The 24,507-nt window shown below is 35.6% G+C and overlaps 1 protein-coding gene across 7 annotated transcripts in view; it reads right to left on the bottom strand.

Annotated features, from left to right (window-relative positions):
* The window catches only part of CTNNA3 (catenin alpha 3), a 1,350,697-nt gene that overhangs the window by 1,275,412 nt on the left and 50,778 nt on the right, over nucleotides 1-24,507 (bottom strand). For 3 of the 7 annotated variants that reach the window (XM_031461217.2, XM_010985795.3, XM_010985794.3), the window contains one exon: nucleotides 11,052-11,155. In XM_031461217.2, the coding sequence (XP_031317077.2) occupies nucleotides 11,052-11,150 (99 nt within the window). In that variant the 5' untranslated portion in view covers nucleotides 11,151-11,155. Of the gene's footprint in view, nucleotides 1-11,051; nucleotides 11,156-24,507 lie in introns of those variants that run through there. The other 4 variants (XM_064488129.1, XM_064488128.1, XM_064488127.1 and 1 more) reach the window with 2 other exon arrangements.

The following is a 24,507-nucleotide window of genomic DNA, read 5'->3' as shown; positions in this document are numbered from 1 at the left end:
AAAGTCCACGTGGCCTGACCACCAGGCCAGAGCTGTGTCTACTGGCCATCTTGGCTGACAGCTCCCTGCTTGAGCACCTCTTCCTTGCTTGAGTGCTTTTCCTTCCCTTCTCCCTGCTCAAGCACTTTTTTTCCATTTCCCCTTCTGAGCAATAAAGCAGCTGTTCACTTTGACCCTCTGCCTCTGCTGTGCAAATTCTTTCACAGCCTGGGCAAGAACAGACACTTTGGTGGGCTTCCTAATTTAGGGATCCCTCCAACCACTAACAATTTTAGTGTTTTATAATTAGCTGTTAACATACAGCCTCCCCAGCTTTACCAGGAACTCAATAAGGGAAGGGGCCATGCTTGACTCATCCTGAAAATTCAGGGCTAGCACACTATAAATAATAAACAAATGGTAGTTGACTTAATGAAAATATGAATGAAATTCTAGACTTTAAACACCTTAAACCAAGAGCCACAATGTTGAGTGATATTTAAAAAGTTACCAAGAGAGCTGGCAGTTAAACCAAAAGTAAAAGTTAAGTTTTGTGATGGCATATGGTAGTCTTTAAATCAAAAGGAATTACTGGCCGGATGGTACAGCTCAAGTAGTAGAGCACATGCTTAGCATGCAGAAGGTCCTGGATTCATTCCCCAATACTTCCTCCAAACATAAATAAATGAATAAAGCTAATTACCTCCCCTCATTAAATTAAAAATCAAAAGGAATTCCTAATGCAGACTATTCTGTCATTTCCCAGGTCTAGAACCTGGAAAAGCAAATTTTTATAAGTTCTGAATAAACAAATCTCAACTTGCATAGTTTATTTGGGGTTTGATCAGGTCAAAGTGATTTAGAATCAAGTATAAAATTATATTCGGTCTTTTTTTGGCAAGAAATAAAAAGACAGGCTACATAGTTCATTTTCAAATTATAAATAAAAAGAGCAGGCACACAATTTCTATTACTAATTTTCATTTTTAAATAAAAGGATTAAAAAATCCTTTCATTAGGGCTGCCATAACAAAGTGCCACAGAATGTGTGGCTTAAACACCAGAAATTTATTTTCTCACAGTTGTGGAGGCTAGAAGCCCAGGATCAAAGTGTCACCAGGGCTGGTTTCTCAGACCTCTCTTATTGGCTTGCAGATGGTCACCTCACTGTGACATGTTCTTTTTTCTGCTTCCACACATCCTTGGTATGTCTCTCTGTATGTCTTAATCTCCTCTTACATAGATACCAGTCACATTGGACTAGGACCCACCCTAAAGAACCTATTTTAACTCAATACCTCTCTAAAGACCCTATCTCCAAATACAATCACTCAGTTACTGAGGGCTAAGGCTACAACATATGAATTTAAGAGGAACACAATTCACTCTATATAAATCCTCACTACAAATGACACAAAAACTATAAAACAACTATCATCTTTTTAAATGTAATTTAGGGTTTTATTTGTTTGTTAAATTAACAACCACCACTAACTAGAGCTATTACTTGGAGCTATTAAAGGAAGAGAGCAAAGCACATGTAGATCCCTCTCCAACTCCACCAGCCCCCTGGGCCACACATAACAGAGCAAAAAGATTTACATGTCATATAAACAGCTATAGCTAAAAGTCCTAATCCAAGAAGTATACTTATTCCTGGGGGGAAAAAATATGTAAACTTAAACACACCTAGGAAAAGATCACATGCTGAGACTAATATCAAATATTAGTGTCTAATAGTCTCTACTTAGCTACCTACAACCCTGAAACAAACAAACAATAAAACCAAGTTTGGACTCCACCATGCATTTGTTCAACAAATATTGATCCTCTTGGGGAGTGATGGAAATGTTAACTATCTTGATTGTGGTGGTGGTTTCATTGGTGTATACATCTATCAAAATTCATCAAATTGTACATCTGAAATATGTGTAGTTTACTGTACAGCGATCATACCACAATAAAGGTGTTAAAACATAAAACAAATTTTAAAAACCTTTAAATAAATAAAAGGAGAAAAAAATGTGGAGAATTATGGAGAAATGTGTCTAAACTGAAGAACTGCAGTATCTTGCAAATCAGGGATGAGAACACAAATTGTTTCCTGAAAGAAAAAACTCATCTAAAAATCAGAAACCACATTTGTTAAGCCTTAATTTACAGTGCACTCAGTACTATGATTTAATATATATATACGCACACACACACAATTGACCCTTAAACAACATGTGTTTGAACTGAAGAGTCCACTTATACATGGATTTGCTTCAAAAATAAATACTACAGTACCACACCATTGTTGGTTGAATCCACAGATGCAGAACCATGGATACTGAGGAACCTTGGATATGGAGAATCTTGGATGCGGAGATCCAACTGTACATTATATGCAGATTTTCGATTGCACAGAGGGTCTGCACCCCTAATGCCTACGTTGTTCAAGGGTTAACTGTATATCCAAATTCCAGCTATAACAAGGTTAAGCAACTTTCCCAGAGATTAAAAAGTTATGCTTAAATTATAACAAACTGTGTTCTCCTAAAGGAGAAGGACTGGCTCTTGAAAATCTCATTTCTCAGGCCATGTTTCCTAGTACCCCAAAGCCATTTCTAGGTAGAACAGAACCACTTGGCATGAGATTAACCACAGGCTTGGAGAGGAAAGGGAGTAGAAGTGGCTACCCTAAGTCACGGTGTGGGAGAGACAGATCCTTTTCAGAAGAAATGCACAATAGAACAATCACTCTTGGGTGTCCCCTTCAAGGTTTCAGTTGCCAAGTAACAATATGAGTATCAGTTTGGAAATTCCTGGTGACTTTGCCACTCAAGTATCAGCAGGTAGCTAAAAATGTAGGGCAGTGGATTTCTACTGTGGTTCCCCAAAATTGCAATTTAAAAGTTGAAATTTACAGTCTCCTACACCAGCTTCTCAAACTTTAAAGTGATACAAACCACCTGGGATCTTATCACACCATAGATTTTGATTCAGTGGGTCTGGGGAGACATGGGTGCGCCTAAAGGTCTGATGCTGCCAGTCCAGGGACAACACTTTGGTGGCAGCAAGGTCCTACTCTAGTGGCTGTACAATAAAATCACCTGGGAGGCTTTTTAAAAATACTGTTAATGGGGTCCTACCCCAGAGATTCTGATTTAATTGGCCTTAGGTATGGCCTGGCAGGGGTGGTGGGGGCAGATATCAGAATGTTTATAACTTCCTCAAGTGATGTCTTTTTGAAGCTAAGGTTGAGAAGCACTCGTGCAGGTAACTGTAAATGTAAACTTCTTCATGTGATGTACCACACTATAATTTCAGACTTGTATGGAATCTCTTCCCTCATTTCCACATCTGCCACCTCGAGTTCAATCCATCAAAACAAAGCATGCCATGGGTACTCAAAATCCTAGAGCCCACCATAACCTAATGCATATGTGGATCCATAACACTATCTAGCAGTAGACTGTTGAATAAAAAAGAGCTGCAGAACGTGGATCCAAGTTCTCTCAGTTGCAGTAGTTTTCCTAGAGCTGCTACCAATATCCCTGCTAGGACCTAAGAGAGCTAACTGAGCATGTTACAGAGAATTGATGGAGGTTACCCCTGGGAAATCCTTATAAATTTATTCCATATGGGGACCATCCAACGCCATTAAAAAGACAAAGAAGGGGCACCATTCTGGGGCAAACCTTGTGCCAAGAGTCAGAATCATGCTTGCCACTGGCTGATATAAATGCCAGCATAGCCATTCTCATGTTGTAATCACTTGGGAGCTTTTTAAATTACTGCCTGGTCCTTCTCCCCAAGATTCTGATGTAACTGGCTTCCTGTGAGGCCTGGGCATTGGAACTTTTAAAAGCTCCCCCAGGTGATTTTAATGTGCAGCCAAGGTTAAAAACCACTGGGCTGACAGGATCTCAGCAGTGAGAAGAATTTTCTGAATTGCCTAGTTAGCACTATTCCCCCAAATGAGGCTTTTGTGTCTCTCACAGAGGTTGGCCACAAACCACTCCAGAATAATTTATCTCACAAGAGCTCTCAACTGTGTGTGACATCTTGCCCATTTCTTACCCTGGGAGACCAGTGGGAGTGCAGGGTATCTCCATGAGAAAATGGTCAGTCTAGAGCAGGGTCTCCAAATTAAGAACCTGGAGCCAAATCTTGCCATTTGCCTGTTTCTGTAAATAAAGTTTTATTTGGAACACAGCCACATCCATTTGTTTATATATTGTCTATGGCTTCTTTCAAACTATAATAGCAGAGTAGTTACAACAGAGACTTCACGGCTGTCAAAGCTGGAACTATTTACTTTCTGGACCTAGGCACAGAAAAAGTTTGCCAACCACTGGTCTAGAGTCATAGAGTTGTCAAGCTGCAGCAGTATCTCCTGGGACAAGCTGGATGTTCTAAAATAGATCGTGGGTTCTATGAAGGGTAGAATCACACCGCAAGCAGCGAAAATGTCCACATCTGAAGGGATATGGACTCTTCCATCCTTTCAGCCAACTGAACCATAGTTGCTTCCATCAATCTAGCATTTTCCACTAAAATGACAAGTGGGTCTGCATTTATCAGCCTATACCACCTGGCTGCCTACAGAATCAGCTTATAAGAGAAAGATTTTATTCCACAGCTAAGCTAGAAGTGTATATCTCTGGGATCAGTCTGAATTTGTGGAGGAAAAGATTGAAAGAAAATGTATTAATAGAAGTGAAATGGATCAGGGGTGATCAGAGAACCCAGAACAACAGGGCAACAATATTGGAGTAAGTAGAAAGAAAATCAGAGTCTGATAGAATAAAAGGTCTAGAAAGCAAGCTGAGAAGAGGTGAAGCATGTTCAGAGACTAACATCTGCCCACAGCTAATGTTAAAGCTACCAGGTTCTGGTGGGGAGGAGAAAAGCACCCCTGGTATAACCACCACGCACACTCCTGTGGGACTTGTGCTATTTTAATCAAATAGCTGCTAGTTTTTCTTATGCTTATTTTAATTTAAAAAGTGGCTTCCTTTTTCTCAACTATTTGTTTCTCAAAGAATGCTATAGCCTAACAACTTTCCCATGGGAGAAGTTTTTTGGCAGTAAAAGAACACAGAAATTGAAGAATTCACTTTATTAGAATCAACTCAACTATACTGAATCACCTTACACTTTAAAGCATTATTGAGACAGAATTAAGTTTATTTCTTCATCCTACCACAAAAATAACACTTTATACTTAATAAGACTTGGGCCTAAAAGTGTTTAAAAGACATTTAATTTACTAATTTTCGAGGTTACTTGTTAAGATTATAGTCAAAACTATAATATTTGCTTATAAAGTGATCTACAAGAACACTATATGTGTGCAGACTTGTCTCTGAGATTTTCTTGGAACTTTCATGATTAATTCTGACATAAACTCTATGGACAGAATAATCAGCAAGGCTGCAAAAAAGAAGCTTGGAGATAAAAGCAAGGAAACATAAGTAAATGGCATCATGCTCATTCAAAATGACCTACAGAAATGACAGAAAAACAACCACAAACAAATGAAACTTGAATTCTTTTCTGGAAGAAACAAAGGAAATTATATTCTGGGAGGCTAAGAAGCCAAAGCAGGTCCTCTCTCTGCTCCCTGGAAGTCAATCAGATCTGCCTGTAGTACAGTAGAAATGAACCCTTTGAGCATCTAGGCATTTATTTTTTTCCCTTGGCTAAAAGACAGGAGAAAGAAATTATGTTAATAGTGGGGTATGGTAGACAGGTTCTGCAATAGGAACCAGGGAGGAAAGAAAAATATGGTGCTTAGAGAAGTAAGGATTAACTGTCAGCCATCCAAACACTTGGACAAGGAGAGGAGAGAGATTAGGGAAAAAGCTGAAACGGGTTGTTCTCATAAGGAATTTTGTATGATTCTAGGTACATGATTCATTGGGGCCCATGTGATAGAGTGAGGCACAATTAGAAAAAGAAGTAATCTTCCTTCTTCTGAAGAAGCCCAATGCCACTCGGCTATCCTGAGGATTAGCAACTTTAGAGGCATTAGGAATTTGGCATGTCCATTTCCAGTCTAAAAATGGGTATCACTGGCAGTTATCATCCACCATCAGTAAGATAAAACCAGGAAAAATGGAAAAACATGGTGGATAGACCATGGAGCATTGGCAAGTCACAGTGAGAGGCTCCAAAGTTTGGAGATAAAGGGAAGAGCAGAAGAAAAGTTTTGCAGGAAAATCTCCATGCTACCATAATCAAGTGAGGGCAATTACAAGGACCCTGGATTGCTGCTACTAATGGAACTTCTTCTGAAATTTCAACCACTGATGAGGAGGTAATAGGCCAGGGAATCAGATGACATGAGGAAGACAAGCATCTGGCCTACATAGTCCATGATCAAGGGAACTGGAAACAATGAGGCCCCACAGAGACTTGAGTGTAATTCTCAGATTGGAATGTGGTTTGGAAATTGGAAGGACCCATTAAAACCCTGGTAACTCAATAACCTTCTTGTCCCACAAGAGCAGGAGTTTGTGGATCGAAACTTGAAAACTGCTCCAACAGAACTCTTCTCTATGTCTTTACTCCTTTCCGTGTGTCTTTCAACTTTGCACTTGATATAACTGTTTAATGCTAGGTACTCATTGCTTAACTCTCCCCAAAGTCAATTCCCCAAGGAGATGGTGGTGATAGGACCAATTCACCATCATCCCCTGAGGCAGATCTGCCAGAGCTAGATTGCCTTACAGGCTTCTTGCCAACCTATAATTGTCAGTAAGTCAGTTGCCTAACCTGATAAAGTCAGCTGTGATCTGGGTGGATAGATGACCAGTCAGCAGATGCAGACTTAACAAAAAAGGAACCCCTAAAAAGGAGGCAACAGAAAGATAATAGTAATTAGGGCTGTTCACAAACATTCATATTCTTCTGAGCACAGGGCAAGATCACACATCTAGCATCCCCACTGACCATATGACTTTCTTTGACAAAAGCAATGTGAGTGGAAGTGACATATGTCACAAAAAGCTGGACATTCTAGAAGCCCCTCATGATTCATCATGTTCTCTTTCCCCTGTTGTAACAATAGTGGAAATAAATGTTGAGATGGACTCCCCCATTAGCCTGGGTCCCTGAGTGCCTGTATTAAGCAGAGACCCCCACAACCAAGTCACATTAAACATGTAGCTTGAGCAGAAAATGAACTTTTGCTAAGCCTAAGAGATTTGGGGGTTGTCTTATCACAGCAACCCCCAACTCTTATCACTAGCTTTATGCTGACTGATAAAAAGTTGAGCAGGTATTCTTAAACTTGACCTAATGAGTATTATAGAGTATATAAAAGCCATCCCTAAGGGACTCCCAGAAATAGATGTGAGACACTATTGAAGTGGAAACTGCAAAAAGGCTAAGAGGTCCTACAAGAGTTAGAGGTGAGAGCCAGAGGAATAATGTTTATTACTATTGCTCTAACTCTATATTTGCCTCTTGAAAACATGGGATATATTTACATCAGAAGATATATTTGAACCTTTGCCCTCCAAAAAGATCTCCTATCTTTATAGGAGATAATATGTTATAAGGAGCTTGTTATTGTGTTTACCTTATAGGATTTTAAGTCAACTCTTCTAGCTCACATTCAACATGAATCTGACACAGGGCAAATTATATTTTGTGGCAAATAGCATTATAGACAGTTTCATTATGTAATGCTGTAGCATGATTTAGCAGTTTATATCTCCTTCAGAGAGTATACAACATAGAGATGTAAATTCTTTAATCGCAATTCTGCATAAATAGGTTTTCTGCACTGCATTGCCAAACTTGGATCTTGAAAGTGATAAAGTGCAGATGCCTACAGTTGCAATCATAAAAATGTAATTGCTGAGAAAAAATTATTTCTGATCCATTGGAGGAATTTATTACAGAAGGATTTAACTGTGTAAGTTATCTCACAGAGAAAATGAAAGTGAATGATTGAAATATATCCCAGGCTGAACTTCCTGCAAAATGACCTAGTGATTTACCTATGCCCAGGAGAAAAAAATAGATTAAAGATAAATCAAGTTTGGTGGGGAAGACTCTAGTAACTATAAAAAGAGCAGAATAAAGATTTATGAATAAATGAATTTAGAAGTCAGAGTGACATAATAGTATCTATGACCAATTACTCCAAAAATTAAAATGTAATTTTGACTTTGAGTTATATACAGAGATGGTAAGTAATTTCTGTGGAAACTTTAAAGCAAAGGAATATAGCATGAAGATAAATAATGAAGAAAGGTGAGAAGTTTTTAATGGGGTTACTAAATTGATAACTATCTGATGGTATTATGAACTTAATAATCATTAACTTCTTTTGGAATGTCTTCCATTATAATCAAAGATTATATTATATACTTAATATAAACCATGTAACTATTTCAAATTAAACACTCTTTGAAAAAAAAGGAATGTTATGAGATATTTAGTCTGATACTACTCTAAAAGAAAAATCTTTAATATAATTTAATGGGATTTTTTTAATTTGTATTGATAGGTAATACATGATCAAAGTGACAGATACAAAAAGATTGTGCATCAAATCTAAAAAGGTCAGTTATTTTAAATTAATGATTCTTTGACTGTGAAATGCACTAGTTTTTTTAAGGAGACTATCATTATAATGAAAATTAAGAGTGTATCCAAATAACTCAGTTGTATTAGAATTCTCCTTTATGATATAGTTCCTGAACATATGAACATAGTAAATATTCTATAAATTATTAATATTTTTAATTTATTTAACTTGAAAATTGCTAAGATCTAGAAGCTTTTTTTTCCTGAGATATTGGTGAAATGGTATACTAAACTGCTTTGAAGATAAAACTAGCAATTACACTTATGTGTAACTGGGAACTATCTGGCATTTAAGTACTAATTTCCCTTCCCTTGACTCATCTACTTGCAGATCATGAAAAGTTTGAATCTAGGCATCACATTAAAAGCCCTCTAAAATTAGCATAATCGCAATTTTTAAAAGAGTTAAACGTCTTCCAATCAAATCAAATTCTTCAGGTCATTTTCACCCTTTTTAATTTTCTAGGTGGACTCAATAAATGTTTATAGATTAAGTAGTTTTTAAACATGAAAACAGAAAAAACACACAAATTGTGAACAGCATACTCCTAATGTGAATTTACCTAGAATTCTCTCTATTGACTGCTCTAATAGCGTATTTGACTAAAGCAAAACATCTGTTGGTTTCAGCTAGAATATAAAAAAGTTTCTCCATAATGATACTTTCTCTGTTCATAAGCAATATATCAGCAGCCTTTATGACTAGCAAGTCTTAAGTGACCAACTCTAATGTTTCATTGTTATAGGGAAAATAAGGGTTATACAGTGGCATTAATGTATCTGCCTTCACCAGCTATCTCCAAAATGAAGGCCATTTCCCCACCCCACCCCAAGTAAATTGCATTGGAATAAAATCTGAAATGGTTTATGAGAACTCATTTAAAACTTTCTCAAAAAAACTTGGTGATTTATATGAAAAAGCATAAGGATTCTCATACCTTGGCCACTTTTACATTTAGTAACTAATCCTAGGGAAATAATTTGAACTGATGACAAAAATTCATGTATGAAGATTTTCAGCACAGAATTATTTATAACAGTAAAAAACAGAAACAACCTACATGCCCAAAAATGAAAGGCTACTTTAAAAAACTATTGTTCAGCCATATGATAGATAATTAAACAGCATTTTTATTAAACCATACTTACAAAGAATGAGGAAATTATTAAAACACCATTTTAAATGGAAGGCTAAGATAAAATCTACATATACAGTACTATCTCCACCTTGTTCACATATATCTTTTATATATTTAAGATACTTTTTTTATATTATAAAGTACTAAGAAGATAATAAAAATCACCCATAATTTTACGTTCACTGGAAGTAAATGCATCAAAACACTAATATTTACCTCTTAGTGGTAAAACTGTGAGTGCTTTTTTATTTTCTGGGTTTTGTTTTTATTTTGTTTTTCCAATTTTTTCAGTGAAACTTATTAGGAAAACAATGTACACTTTTTTTGTTTCTTTTTAACATGAGACCATTCTGTGGGTGGCTAAGATAGGGACCTCAATGGAGTCTCCATAGTCATCTAGTATCAATTTCATACCAGATATTAATGCCTTTAAGACTGCCAAAGTTCATGATTAAACTATCTCAGTGAGGCACATGTTTTAAATTCTTTCCAGTAGTCCATATTGACTGTGCCAAGTAAAAATGTGTACAAAGCCTATTCTCAGAGCTACTCCCCTCCCCACCGTCCACCTCACAAAGAAGACAAGCAGAAGATTTTTAAATGATCAGAGGTAAGGTCAGTATAGCTTCTCACTCAAGAAACCCTTGAGTGCTTCAAGGCCTTATAAATAGGGATAAATTGTCTTAGGAGATATGATGTAAGGTAGGCCTAAAGAGTTGTTTCCTCACAAATTTTGGGTAAAAAAAATTTAAATCTATACTATAGTATAAGTTTTTTAAAGCACTGCTCTAAGAAAATTCAATAAATAAAATCTGGACTTACTTAGTAAGTCGGAGAATCATTATACATATAAACAAAGAAATGTTCACAATATGAAAGACTTCATCACAGAACTCCTTAAATATCTGCTTTTCTCTTACATTTTGGTATTTTTAAAGTAATTTACTGTTTGACAAATGAGCCACCATGTGCTTTGGAGCAAGTCACTGAAGGCTGTTTCCTCATCTATATAATAAAGTTGGTTTCGACTATGCTGACTGCCTCATTCAGTTTTCATGACTATCAAGCAAGATAATTTAAATAAAGTTACTTTGAAAACTGCATATGCATATTATTACTTCTGTTGCTTTTAAAACAGAATCTGGGGAGGAACTTTCAGAATTTTATCACTACTATTACTAAGTACACACTTTCTTAACATTTTAACAACACTTTAAAAGATAATTTTAGATGACATAGTCATTCAATAAATATCAAATCTTTCCTTGGTTCATTATCTATTTTTCCTATGTTCTTTAATTCTTCTGCAGTTACTCCACATTGCAATTTCCATAATATTAATACCTGGATTATGAGAGGCTCCAGTAGCTTCTCTACTGTAAATGTTTGGACCTGCAGATCTTGAGCACTGATATTCAGTGTGATTGGTGTTTCAGCTGACATGCTGCCTGTGCACAAAAACAAAAAGATATTTATTAACAAAGAAAAATACTTTCTAAAGGAAAGCACCAGTGAAAATCACAGAGTACATGAGATTAGTATTCAGCACCACTTCCTGCTATCAGCTATAGCCCTCAGAGGACCAGGATGCCAAGTCCACCAACAGAAAAACAAGATATTCCCCAACTGTTCTCTGAGGTCATGCTTCTGGGCTTAGGTCCTCTGAATTAATCTATGCTACTATGTTCATGACTAAAATAATAACCCAGTCAAGGTGAGTTTGCATTTGATCAGGAGTATTAAGTGAAAAAGAAAGGCAAGTTGGTGAGAAGTATCTTAAGCAACCAAGTCCTTTGACTTTCATAAGACAAAGCACTGAGGCAACCAGAGTCTGTATTTTGCCTATTCTTATTAATGACAACTCAGATAAGGAGTCAGGTAGGACTTTGGAAGACATGTGCTTCATTTCTATTCATCTGGGGAATTATTTATTTGAGGGTTTTGACTGGAGAAGAAAGATGAAGACAATCTTTCTGTACAGAAAAGAAACTAATATAAATTGCCATAGCTATTACAAAATGAGGAAAGAATATAAGAAGGCATTGATATTTGTGCTAGACAAAATAAGAAAAACATTGCAAGCCATTCTTTAAGGTATTAACATTAATCTTAAAAATCAATTTAGTGAGATTTTTGCATAAGAATACATTACATTATCTATCAAATGAGCATATGTGGCTTTTCATAACATACTCAAAGTAACACATCAGCCATGAAGACTATTACCCAAATCACTAAGCCCACAAATTTGTATTAACTTGTTCACAGTCAATAATCACCCAGGAAGTATTTACTGAAGGTTCACAAAGATAAACAGTGAGAAACACATATCTCCTATATATAACTTGGCCTGTTAAAAAAATATATATATGGTCTATAGAAATATGTATTACTATCAATGTATAAATCATCCCACTTAGCTACTACCTATTTTCTTCTAATTTCCTATATTTGCAGGTAAGAGAACATTTGAGTGTGTGCCTAGAAAATATCCTGATATTCCCTACAATAGTCATGGAAACTAAAACAAAAAACAGAATATATTACTTTTACTTTCATTTCTCTATTTATTATTTCAGATATAAGGGCAGATAATTGTTTTCTTATTAACTGGGTGGTTCTATGAATAGACTACGGATGGATAAATGAATGAGTGAATGAATGAGCGTACATTTTCATGGTGTCTCATTATCCATAATCAATCCCTTCAACACTCCTCTCAATCTCAGTGATTCTGGGAGAAAAGATTGTTCTTTTTCCTATACCTCTGCCTCCAACCCCTAAGAGACATCAGAATGTCAAGGTCGGGCCCATGTTCCCTCCCAGCACCTTTCCCCTGGAGTCAAACGCCATTCTCTTCCCCCATTCTCCTCCTACCTTTTTCCAACTCCCACTGGTCTAGTTCCATAAAATCAGTATCTCTTTGCTTTTCAGACTCTCCTACTCTACAGGATCCTTCCCCTTGATCCATAAATGTGTTATTGTATACATCCAAAGATAATCATGATATCTTTGTGTGTGTGTAAGTGAAAACATCAGTGCTTCACCAAGGCCTTTCCACTCATATACCTGATACACGTGCAGAAAGACACAAACAAACCACCCTGTAACAAAAAATCATCCTCACTGACTTTTATCTTGATATAATCTAATTATTAGATTAGCAGTAAAAAAATTTTAATAGAGGCAATTACTATAAAGTCTAGAAGCCTTGCTGCTCTCTGAATATATTCTTCATGATTCTCTTATTATGAAAACAGATATTTGAATAATTCTTGAGAATCATAAGAATCTGCCAAATTCAACAGTTATTTATGATAAAAACTCTTACCAAAGGTGGGTATAGAAGGAATATATCTCAACATAATAAATGCTATTTATGACAAACCCACAGCCAACATAATACTCAATGGTGAAAAGTTGAAAGCCTTCCCACTAAAATCTGGAACAAGACAAAGATGCCCACTCTCACCACTTCTATTCATCATAGTATGAGAAGTCCTATTCATAGCAATCAGATAAGAAAAAGAAATTAAAAGGGATCCAAATTGGAAGAAAAGAGATAAAATTGTCATTATATGCAGACGACATGATACTATATATAGAAAACCCTAAAGGCTCCACGCAAAAGCTACTAGAGTTAATAAGAGAATTCATCAAGGTAGCAGAATACAAGATTAACATACAGAAATCAGTCGCATTTCTTTACACTAACAATGAATTAGAAAAGGAAAGTAAAGAAAAAAATCCCTTTGAAAATCGCATTCAAAAAATTAAAATACCTAGGAATAAATGTGACCAAGGAGGTGAAAAACTTGTATGTGGAGAACTACAAAACACTGATTAGGAAGTTAAAGATGATTTAAAGAAATGAAAAGATACCCCATGTTCTTGGGTTAGAAGAATTAATAATGTTAAAATGGCTATACTACTCAAAGCAATCTACAGATTTAATGGGATCCATATCAAATTACCTAGGATATTTTTCACAGTACTTGAACAAATAATCCTAAAATTTATATGGAACCATAAAAGACACAGAAGTGCCAAAGCAATACTGAAGAAAAAAGAACAAAGCTGGAGGAATAACCCTCCCAGACTTCAGACAATACTACAGAGCTACAGTAATCAAAATAGCATGATATTGTTACAAAAACAGGCATATGGATCAATAGAACAGAATAATAAAATAGAGAGCCCAGAAATAAACCCACACACCTATGGTCAACTAATCTTTGACAAAGGAGGCAAGAATATACAATAGAGTAAAGACGGTCTCTTCAGCAAGTGGTATTCAGAAAACTGGACAGTTGCATGTAAATCAGTGAAGTTAGAATACTCCCTCACACCATACACAAAAATAAACTCAAAATGGCTTAAAGACTTAAACATAAGACAAGACACCATAAACCTCCTAGAAGGAAACATAAGCAAAACATTTTCTGACAGAAATTTTAGCAATGTTCTTCTAGGGCAGTCTACCTAGGCAATAGAAATAGAAGCAAAAATAAACAAATGGGACATAATTAAACTTATAAGTTTTGCACAGCAAAGGAAACCATAAGCAAAACAAAGAGACAACCTACAGAATGGGAGAAAATATTTGCAAATGATGCAACTGACAACAACTTAATTTCCAGAAAATATAAACAGCTCATACAGATTTAAAAAAAAAAAAAAAACCAATTCAAAAATGGGCAGAAGACCTAAATAAGCAATTCTCCAATGAAGACACACCAACAGCCACTAGGCACATGAAAAAAATGCTCAATATCACTAATTATTAGAGAAATGCAAATCAAAACTACAATGAGGTATCACCTCCCACCAGTCAGAATAGCCATGATTAAAAAGTCCACAAACGATAAATGCTGGAGGGGGTGTGGAGTAAAGGGAACTCTCCCACACTGTTGGTAGAAATGTACTTTGGTGCAGCCATTATGGAAAACACTATGGAGATTCCTCAAAAGACTAAAAATAGACTTACCATATTATCTAGCAATCCCACTCCTAGGCATAAACCCAGAGGGAACTCTAATTGGAAAAGATACATGCACCCCAATGTTCATAGCAGCACTATTTACAGTAGCCAAGACATGGAAACAACCTAAATGTCCATTGACAGATGACTAGGTAAAGAAATTGTGGTATATATCATACAGTGGAATACTACTCAGCCATTAAAAAGAATAAAATAATGCCATTTGCAGCAACATGAATGGACTTGGAGAATGTCGTTCTAAGTGAAGTAAGCCAGAAAGAGAAAGAAAAATACCATATGGTATCACTCATATGTGGAATCTAAAAAAAAAAGACACAAATGAACTTATTTACAAAACAGGAACACACTCAAAAACATAGAAAATAAGCTATGGTTACCAGGGGACAAAGAGGGTAGGAAGAAATAAATTGGGAGTTTGAAATTTGTAGATACTAGCTACTATATATAAAATAAGTTTCTTCTGTATAGCACAGGGAATTATATTCAATATCTTGTAATAACCTATAATGAAAATGAATATATGTATGTATATATATGACTGAAACATTATGCCATACACCAGAAACTGACACAACATTGTAAACTGACTATACTTCAATTTAAAAAAAGAAAAAGAAAAAAGAAACTGCCAAAGACCATCCCAAGTGACTCAACATAGACATCTGTAAATAATCAAAATAGTGAATTTCAAATATGCTTTTAATCAAATACACTCACAATATTTATAATTCTTTCATGTGTCTTCAGCAAAGTTTGATATTAAAAACAAAGATAATTATGCTAGAAGTTTCAAAGGAAACAACTATGGCAAATCTATTAATTTATGAAGTCATTTAAGTACAATTACATACTCTAAAATTGATTATACTATTAAAAACAATAATACATACTATCACTTCCTGTATACTATCAAAACATTTTCTAGTCAACTCAGATTTAGTTGGAGATCAAGGCAGTAATAAACAGAAAACTGCAGAATTTTGCAGATGAAGTCCGAGCTAGGTGAAAGTCTGACAGGTTGTTACCAACCTCTGATAGCAGTAACACAATGTAAACCCAAAATAAAAATCCTACTAAAATGTGGGTTACCATATTCCAAGGCAGTTGCGTTTTATATTCCATAAAGTCTTGAGAGTTAGAGAATACCTCCCAAACAATTCAAGGACACCTCATACAATATTCATTTCAACAATGTGCTGGTCTTGGATGAATAGTAATAATGAGATGCTCATTCTAATACTAAATGCCAGTGATTACTTCTATAAAGTTCTTCCTTATGTTGAGCTGAAATCTGCCACTTTTTAACTTCTATCCAACAGAGACAGTTTTATAAAGTGGGAACAGTATGGGTTTGAAGACAGGCAGACTAGATTAAAATCCCAGTTTTCAAAATCAAAGGGAGGAAAACAGATCTCTTGATAGCAGTAACAGATGTCTCATCTCCAGGGACAGTCCTTAAGGCAGAACAAACGTAATGCCCATGGGAATCCTTCCCTTCTCCCCAAGTTATTTATGTCCATAATTCCTGAATTTTCTTTTTTCCACTTTATTCCCTGCTTAAAATTGAACTTAAATCAATTTTAAATTCACTTAGTTTAATAAGCATTTTATTTTTAAATGCAGTTAACTCTGAGAGGTCATGGGGGCACATATTTAATCATCCATCAGTATGAACTAGCTTATCATTCTCCATCCAGCAGCCTGTACATGTCTCCATTCTGTACACACCACCTTGTATTTTAGTCATATCCTGGCAGCAAAGTGGAGAGATGTTAGATCAGAGGGATTCACACAGAAGCCAGTAGAAAACTTTCCCATTTCCAAACTTTGCCTTGGGATGTCCATCCCCTCACAAACATTAAAGAGAAAACTCCTACCTGCTTCTCCTCCCAACTGTAACACATGACCTCTGTCTTCGAATTCCAGAGCCCAGGCTCCTCCTAATAAAACTGTAATTCTTCTACATAAATTGGCATGTTCTTGTGGGATGGCTCAGAAATCTAACAATCTATCATACAGTTTCCATAGAAAAGTGCTTAATACCAAACATTTTTAAAAAAATAAACTTGTAACACAGTTTGTAAAATGACAACTGATTCTCCTTTAAGATTATTAATTTCCATGGCACAGTCATCATTAATTTAACTTGTATTCACTCTGTAACTAAACTGTTCAGGTGTTTTTAACAAAGATTACTTCAAACTTTAAGTCTCTCCATCACATATTTGGACAATTAATTTTTATTTGCTCCTAAATGCAGAATTTTATTTTATCCTTGTAACATTTCATCCTGTAGGATCTGGACTTTTGTTCCTGCCAGCCAAAAATTTATTTTAGAGAACCCAATATATTAACACTCTCTCCTAGTTTTATGTTTTTTCAGTATCAATTCCATAGTTCATATAGAACAGGTGGGGGCTAGACATGAAATCTGATTTTGTTATCACTAGAAATCTCTTTCCAGATACATAATGATCAATTAATAAACACTTTAGGCATAATTTTTTAATCAGTTATTTATTACTTTTTTTCAATTTGTCAAAAAACAGCATGGGAGGATTTTTCAAATGCTATAAAAATAGGACACCCTTTCTTTCCTATTTAACAATTTAATTTTTTAAAAATCTAGGTTGACATGATTCATTCCCAGAGAAACCATGCTGACTACTAGTAAATAGTAGTAAAAAAAAAGTCAGAAAGGTAATGGAACTGGTTGTGGGGGAGGGGGCTGCAGATCATATCAAGTCCCACTAGATAAACATAATCTTTTATATTTTGGAAAGATCACTCTGGTGAATAAAATGAAGTATGAGGGACAAAGGCAAAAGCAGGAACACCATTGGGAGCCTTCTGTAGTGATCTAGATGAGAAAGAACAATGACTTAGACCTGATGATGGCAGTGGAAGTGGATAGAAGTGGTCAGATTATAGATATATTATGACAGTTGTGCCAATAGGAATTCCTGACAGATTTAACATAGGATAAAAAGAACTCAAGGTATCTTTAAGCATTTTGTTCTGGAGCAACTGAAAGGATGGAGTTGCCATTAACTGAGGTGGGGGTTGCTGCAGGAGGAACAAGAAGATGAAGAGTCCAGTTTGGAACACCATAAATTTGAGATGCATATTAGACATCCAAGCAAAGATGTTAAGTAGACAGTTGGATATACAAGAGCAGAGTTTGGGAGAGAAGTCTGGAATGAAAATGTAAATTTTAGAATTGTCAAAATAAAGGTGGATGGAATGAAACCACCAAGGGAGCAAGCAGACCAGGAAGAGGCAGGTCAGAGTCAAAGGACCATTGTGAGTGAATGGAAATATAGGCAGTGGTACTCAGAGGAGGATTATAGAATTAAGATTTGCCTTTGAGTGACTGAGAAAAATATGACTCTTCTAGGCAGACCAATTAGAAAAGGGAAAACATACTCCTGTAGGTATTAGCAGGAAAGCCCACAGTTTGCCCAGCAGAGGGAGGGCTAGATTTCAACTCCACTCAGCGGCTCAGCAGGGCAACATGTACCAGTCAGTGTGAGACATGCTGCTACCCACCCGACCCTCACCGTCTGCTAAAGGATTTTTAAATTCTCCTATGTTTCATCACCACTGGATCTCAGTAATTAAGAGCACTGGCTTTGAAGCTGGACTGTCTGGGCAAGAATCTACACTCTGTTCCCTGCTCACTGGTGACTTTAGACAAGATACTGAACCTCCCTAAACATCAGTTTCCTCATCTCTAAAACGAGGTAAGAGTACCTTCTTCAAAAGGATCTTGAAGGTTAAAATTAAAAATCCATGTGAAAGTCATAATTCAGCCCATGTCTCAGACACCTAGTAAGGGCTCAACAAATGTTAGTTGATACTATTAGGCCCTTTTCAGTAGGAAAGCAGAATCCCTTTGTCTACATTTAGGTTAAACGTATCTCTTTCATCTATAGAGCTTATAATAATTATTCAAGAATGTTTTCACTCTCTGTTCCCATAACAAAAGAGCTTAAAACAAAGCTTCCCTCTGGCGGCTCATTTCACTGGAACTCTTCACTTTAAAATCTAAGGAGTATTTCCTACTTGTGCATTAATTAGAAATGCGACATGCCTAAATACTCTTTTTAAAAAATCCCTAATGTACAACAGCCTCATAAAGGATCTTGAGCCCTTTGAAATCATTCCAGAGTAGTACATAAAAGGTATGCTCCAGAGTTAGGGCTACAATTGTTAGATGCACTACATGTCCAGATCCCCAAGTATATGAACATTTTACTTCCTTAGCTTCCAAGAACTCTGGGTTTCAACAGAACAAAATAATGTCACATTTTATAATAAAAAGTAAGCATCTTTAGCAAGTTATAATTTAAACTTTCAAAAGCTTCTTGAAAGCATTTGAAGTTCTCTCTAATAACCTTTGGACAGTCATCACACTGATGTTCTTTGAAAAATCAAATTGAGCTCCTCCCCCTAAAATTATGATTTTCATACATTCTTTATGAGAAGACCCAAATTCAATTAAATTAAAACATTTGCTTACTCTGTTCACAGTAAACAAAATAAAACTTGCTTCCTCACACACAACTTAAATGAGAGCTACAAAAATTGCAGAAAATAAACAAATAAAAATCCAAGATTGCCTTAACTAATATGAAATAAAACAAAGGAAAACAGCAGATTCTACTTATATGCAGGTCTTATGTCCTTGTTGTGAATGGCTGAACAAGTCTAGTCTCCCACCAAAATAAAGGAAAAGGTTGTAATTCAATTCCAGATTTAACTGAAAAGTAACATTGTATATAAGAATTTTACAAGATGATCTCATTAACACTCCTCTGATAACACACCTTTTACGTTATTTTATAAAATGCCAGTTCATACTAAAAGCTCACCTTATATTTCACAATGGCACACATTTTCAAAATTGCAGGTAGGGAGAAAGGACAAAAATGCCCCATGGTTATCCTGTGGAGCAATGCCTTTCAACTTCAGGACATTTTGTACCATATAAAATTATATGAGAACTGAGATCCTGTAAGATCCTATCTCATATAAGTCCAGCATGAAGGTTACCTACCTATTACTCAAAAAGCCAAAGAATTAAATTAGTCCAACTGAAATCTAAGAAGAAGATAATCTAATATGTGAAAGCTCAGAGAAGCTTTCATTGAATCACCCAGAACAGGAATAACCTTCAGCTGTAAGTATCAAGTTTAAGCAACCAGGGCAGAAGTAACATGCCCTTCTTATACACCTTGAAAGTGACAGTAGCTTTTGTTGCTGCCAGTCCAGCGGGCCTATGGTCAGTTCCACTACATAATATATAAGACAGCTCAAATTATATGAATTCTCCAAAGGTCTGGTATTTTTGAAAATCAGAGAACAATAAAAGAAAATAGTGAAAGAAGTGGAATTCACATCAACCTCAATTTGGAACCAAAAAATTCCCATTTCTTCTTTGTTCTCTGATTAGCTAGAAACAAATAAGACCCTGCTTATCAGAATAGAGAAAACAAAGTCTTTGAAAACACTATATTCATGTTTCTATAAATCTATTAATACACTTGGGAAAACCAATAGTGGGCAACTGCTTTGAGAACTTCAGCGTGTTCTCTGACTCCTGGTTTTCCATTCTTTCACACTCTCTGAAGAGTTTTTAAAAGTCTGTGCCACAATCTTTCAATTTAATCATCCAGGTTCACTATTTTACCACTACTTTTTAAAATTTTCTCCAGGAACTCTGGCTATTAACCCTATTTAACTGTTTCTCATCCCACATGCTAAGTATTCTTTCTATAATAAATAAAGGACTTTCTCCTCTAGCTTCAAAATACCACTTTATACCCTTCTGACCATTCTTTCCCACTGTCTTTTGCTAGCACCTCTTGATCCACTAACTCCTGTTAAGTACGGGTCTTATCTCAGGTTGGATCCCTTATATCCTATTTGCTGCTCACATTACATTGTTCTCTCAGAACAATCTCTCCCTAGAGTTTCAATTCAACTCAGATCCTCTGATTCTATAGTCCAGACCTCTCACTTGAGCTTCAAAGCCCCCACATCCATTGCCCACTGGGCCATCTCACAGGCACCTCAAAACTGAACTCATGATCTCTTCCTTAAAACCAAATTCATGATCTCTTCCTTAAAATCCACTGAATGACTCAAGGCAATTTGGTCTGTTGTATCTCTCTAGCTTTCTCTTTTTCTTTGATCCACTTCCTCCCTGTATTCCATCCATGCTAAAGAATTTGAAGTTCTCTAAATGGACCATACTCTTTCATACCTCTAAACTTATTCACTCTGCTCCCTCTGCCTGGAGTGCCTTTCCTCAATAGCACCTCAAAAAATACTTGCTTATCTTTCCATCCTCAACTCAAACAAGCCTCTTTACATACACACACATGCACACATAAGCATGCATACGCTCATGTTAGAAGGAAGCAATACTTCCTTACCTCTGTCCCCTATACAGATCTCTAAGAGAATCATCATCATCATCCTACCATCTCCTAGGATTCCTTATAATATATGGTAGAGTAACTGCATGTTTATGTCACTTCCTTCCATCAAAACTGAAGACAGAAAAAATTAAAAATAAAACCTCCATCATCAAGGAAACTTGTCATAACCCCAAATTAAAAATAAAGAAATACAGTGAAATCTTGATTAAATTTTTTTAAAAAGGAAAGTGAAAGCCTATACATACCTCAACAGGAAATAATTTCTTCTAATGCCACAATCCTGATATTCCTGTCGAAGTGTCTGTTGATTAGAGATTAAGATGTAGGGCATGGATAGGTACAGGAATCAAAGGGGGATATCCCTGTTTGAAAGACCCAGTTTGAGATTACAGAATCACAAAAGCGATAGGGCAGGATTAGCAATGATGACATGCCATTTCTAACTGTCTGTGACTAAGCCTGTGTAGCCAAGGGAACTGCTAGAGAGCAAGCAGTGAAGGAAAGAAGGGATGTTGAATCATCAGTTCACAATGCGAATAGCCTGTAACTTAAAGGACTTTGCCATGAAGCATACTGAGTTTTGGAGCACCAAACAATGAAAGAAAAAATTTCCTAGAAATAAAAAAGTAACAACTTTGGTAAGAAAGTAAAAATTGCCAACAACATCAGCTCAGTTCCACAGAAGCCCTAATACTCCATACAATGTTCTTTAGTAAATCTCTGGTGGTATATAAAGATGAGTAATGGGAACTCTACATATAAAGTGCAGAAAAAAAAAAAAAGAAAAAGAAAAAGAAAAAGGAGAGGAACCCGAAAATGCATATGAGTAAGAAATAATGAAGGAAACAGGGGAAGAGCTCAGTGAAATAGTTATATGTGGACTCAAATACACACACGCACATACAAATATACACAGTATGTTCTCACTTTAAAAAGAACTCAAAGAAGAGTTACAAGATTCAAAAAAGAGATAAAACATCATAAAGGAATAAAAAAATAAGATAGAAGAACTCAAACAAATGGAAGCAAAAAATAAAACACTACAAAGATAAAAGTAACATTAGAAGCATCCAACAAACTGGACTGAGAGCACATTTTGGAAAGATGATGGACAGACTAGCAAAATCACTTATCAAAAAAGATGGAAAAGCTCAAACACTCTTCTCTCCTCATCTTTCATAGCAAGGAATCAATAGATATTACTTAAAGCTGAGTGCAATTTAAAGTAATTTCTCATTCAAGGAAACATCTGCAAATATCCCTGAAGCATATAAAAAGCTGCCCAGCCTCATTCATAATCAGAGAAGTGCAAATTAAAACTGCACTGAGATACTATTTCTCATCTGTTAAGATTGTCAAATATCCAAAATTTAGATAACAAACTGTTAGTAAGGCTGTAGAGAATCAGACACCCTCATACATTGTGTATGGATATGCAAAACTTTGTCTATATAGGGTAAATTTTCAATATATGTATATATATATAAATACATATATTTACCCTTTGACCTAGAAATCTCACTTCTAGAAATTCACTTCAAAAATAAAAACTAATGTACACCCAAGGCAATTCATTGCAGCATTTTTTTAAAAGAAGGGAAGGAGGGAAAGTAGGAAGGAAGGAAGGAAGGAAGGAAAAATAGAAGAAAGGAAAGAAGGAAGGAAGGAGAAACTATATATGGAATATCCATACAAACAAACAGTACATACCTATAGAAAGGAGTGAGGAAGTTCTCTCTTTACACCACTATGGAGTGATTTCCAGGCTACATTGTTAAGTGAAAAAAAACCTAGGTGCAAAATAGTGTTTACAATATACTACCTATACATAAGAAAGCCGTAATTGCAAAAAGGTTTGCCTTCTTGCTTATATTTCTGGGGGGAAAAATCAAAAAGGATAAACCAAAAACAAATTAAAATCATTGTTCTCAGGAAGAGAGACAGAACAGAGTAGAGGAGACACAGATGAATGCTAGATTTCTCTGAATGTACCTAGTTTTAGAGGTTTGATTTTGGAGTCATGTAAATGTTTCACATAAATCAACAGCAATTAACTCATAAGTCAATCCTGAAAAGTCAAAAGTAAATAAAAGAACATAAACCTTAACTATAATTCACATTAACTTCATAACCACACAGAAATGATTTCAAGTGACTTCAAAACACAGTAATTTTTTAAAAGCTATAAGGATATATTGTACCACATAGGAAATATAACCCATATTTTATAATAACTATAAGTGGAGTATGACCTTTAAAAATTGTGAATCACAAAAACTGTGAATCACCTGAGACTTACATAATATTGTACATCAATGATACATCAAAAAATTTTTTTTTAATTTTTAAGTAAAAAAAGCAACAAAAAATACACTCACACACACATATATACACACAATGGAATATTACTCAGCCATGAAAAAGCATAAAATTTTGCCATTTGGAACAACATGGATGGACTTTGAGAGTATTATGCTTAGTGAAAAAAGCCAAACAGAGAAAAACAAATACTGTATGTTACCACTTACATGTGGAACCTAAAAAATAAAACAAAACCAGTGACTATAACAAAAAAGAAACAGATTCACAGACATAGAAAACAAACTAGTGGTTACAAGTGCAAAGAGGGGAGGGGCAAGATAGGAGTGGAGGATCAAGAGGTGCAAACTACTATGTATAAAATGAATAGGCTAGGAGGATATATTGCACAGCACAAGGAATGTAGCCAATATTTTATAATAACTACAAATGTAGTATAATCTATAAAAAATTGGTTTATTTATTTATCTATTTTTAATGGAGGTACTGGGAACTGAACCCAGGACCTTGTGCATGCTAAGCATGCACTCTATTCCCCCCACCAAAAAAAACCCAAAATTTTTAATCACCATTTATAACTCATTAAAAAATAATAGATCTAGACAATAATCATCAATATGAAGGTTAAACTCATTAGGTGACTGATTAATGGAGAACTATGAAAATCAGGCTTACAAAGCATGAATACACTGATCAATCTTAACATTACCAAAAGTGAGACAACCCAGACTCTATGCCTCCTGACATGATACAATAGGAAGTACACCACACCACCTACACGGTATTCTAACCAAGCCTTGTCTAACTGACATCTAACTACCAGTTTATTGGAAGGAAGAATGTGTTAAGTGACACCACAAGGCTGCAGTCGTCTAAATCCAGAATGTGGGAAATACTGTAAGACAAATGACTTGGTTTCTTCAACTCATAGATGACATGGAAAAGGAGGGGAAACTATTACAGATTAAAAGATACTTAAGGAGCATAACAACCACATAAAATGTGTGGACCCTAGATTCTGATTTCAAAATCC

Source organism: Camelus dromedarius, chromosome 8 (assembly GCF_036321535.1).
Source record: "Camelus dromedarius isolate mCamDro1 chromosome 8, mCamDro1.pat, whole genome shotgun sequence".
Classification (NCBI taxonomy): domain Eukaryota; kingdom Metazoa; phylum Chordata; class Mammalia; order Artiodactyla; family Camelidae; genus Camelus; species Camelus dromedarius.
This window is presented reverse-complemented; position numbering and strand designations above follow the sequence as displayed.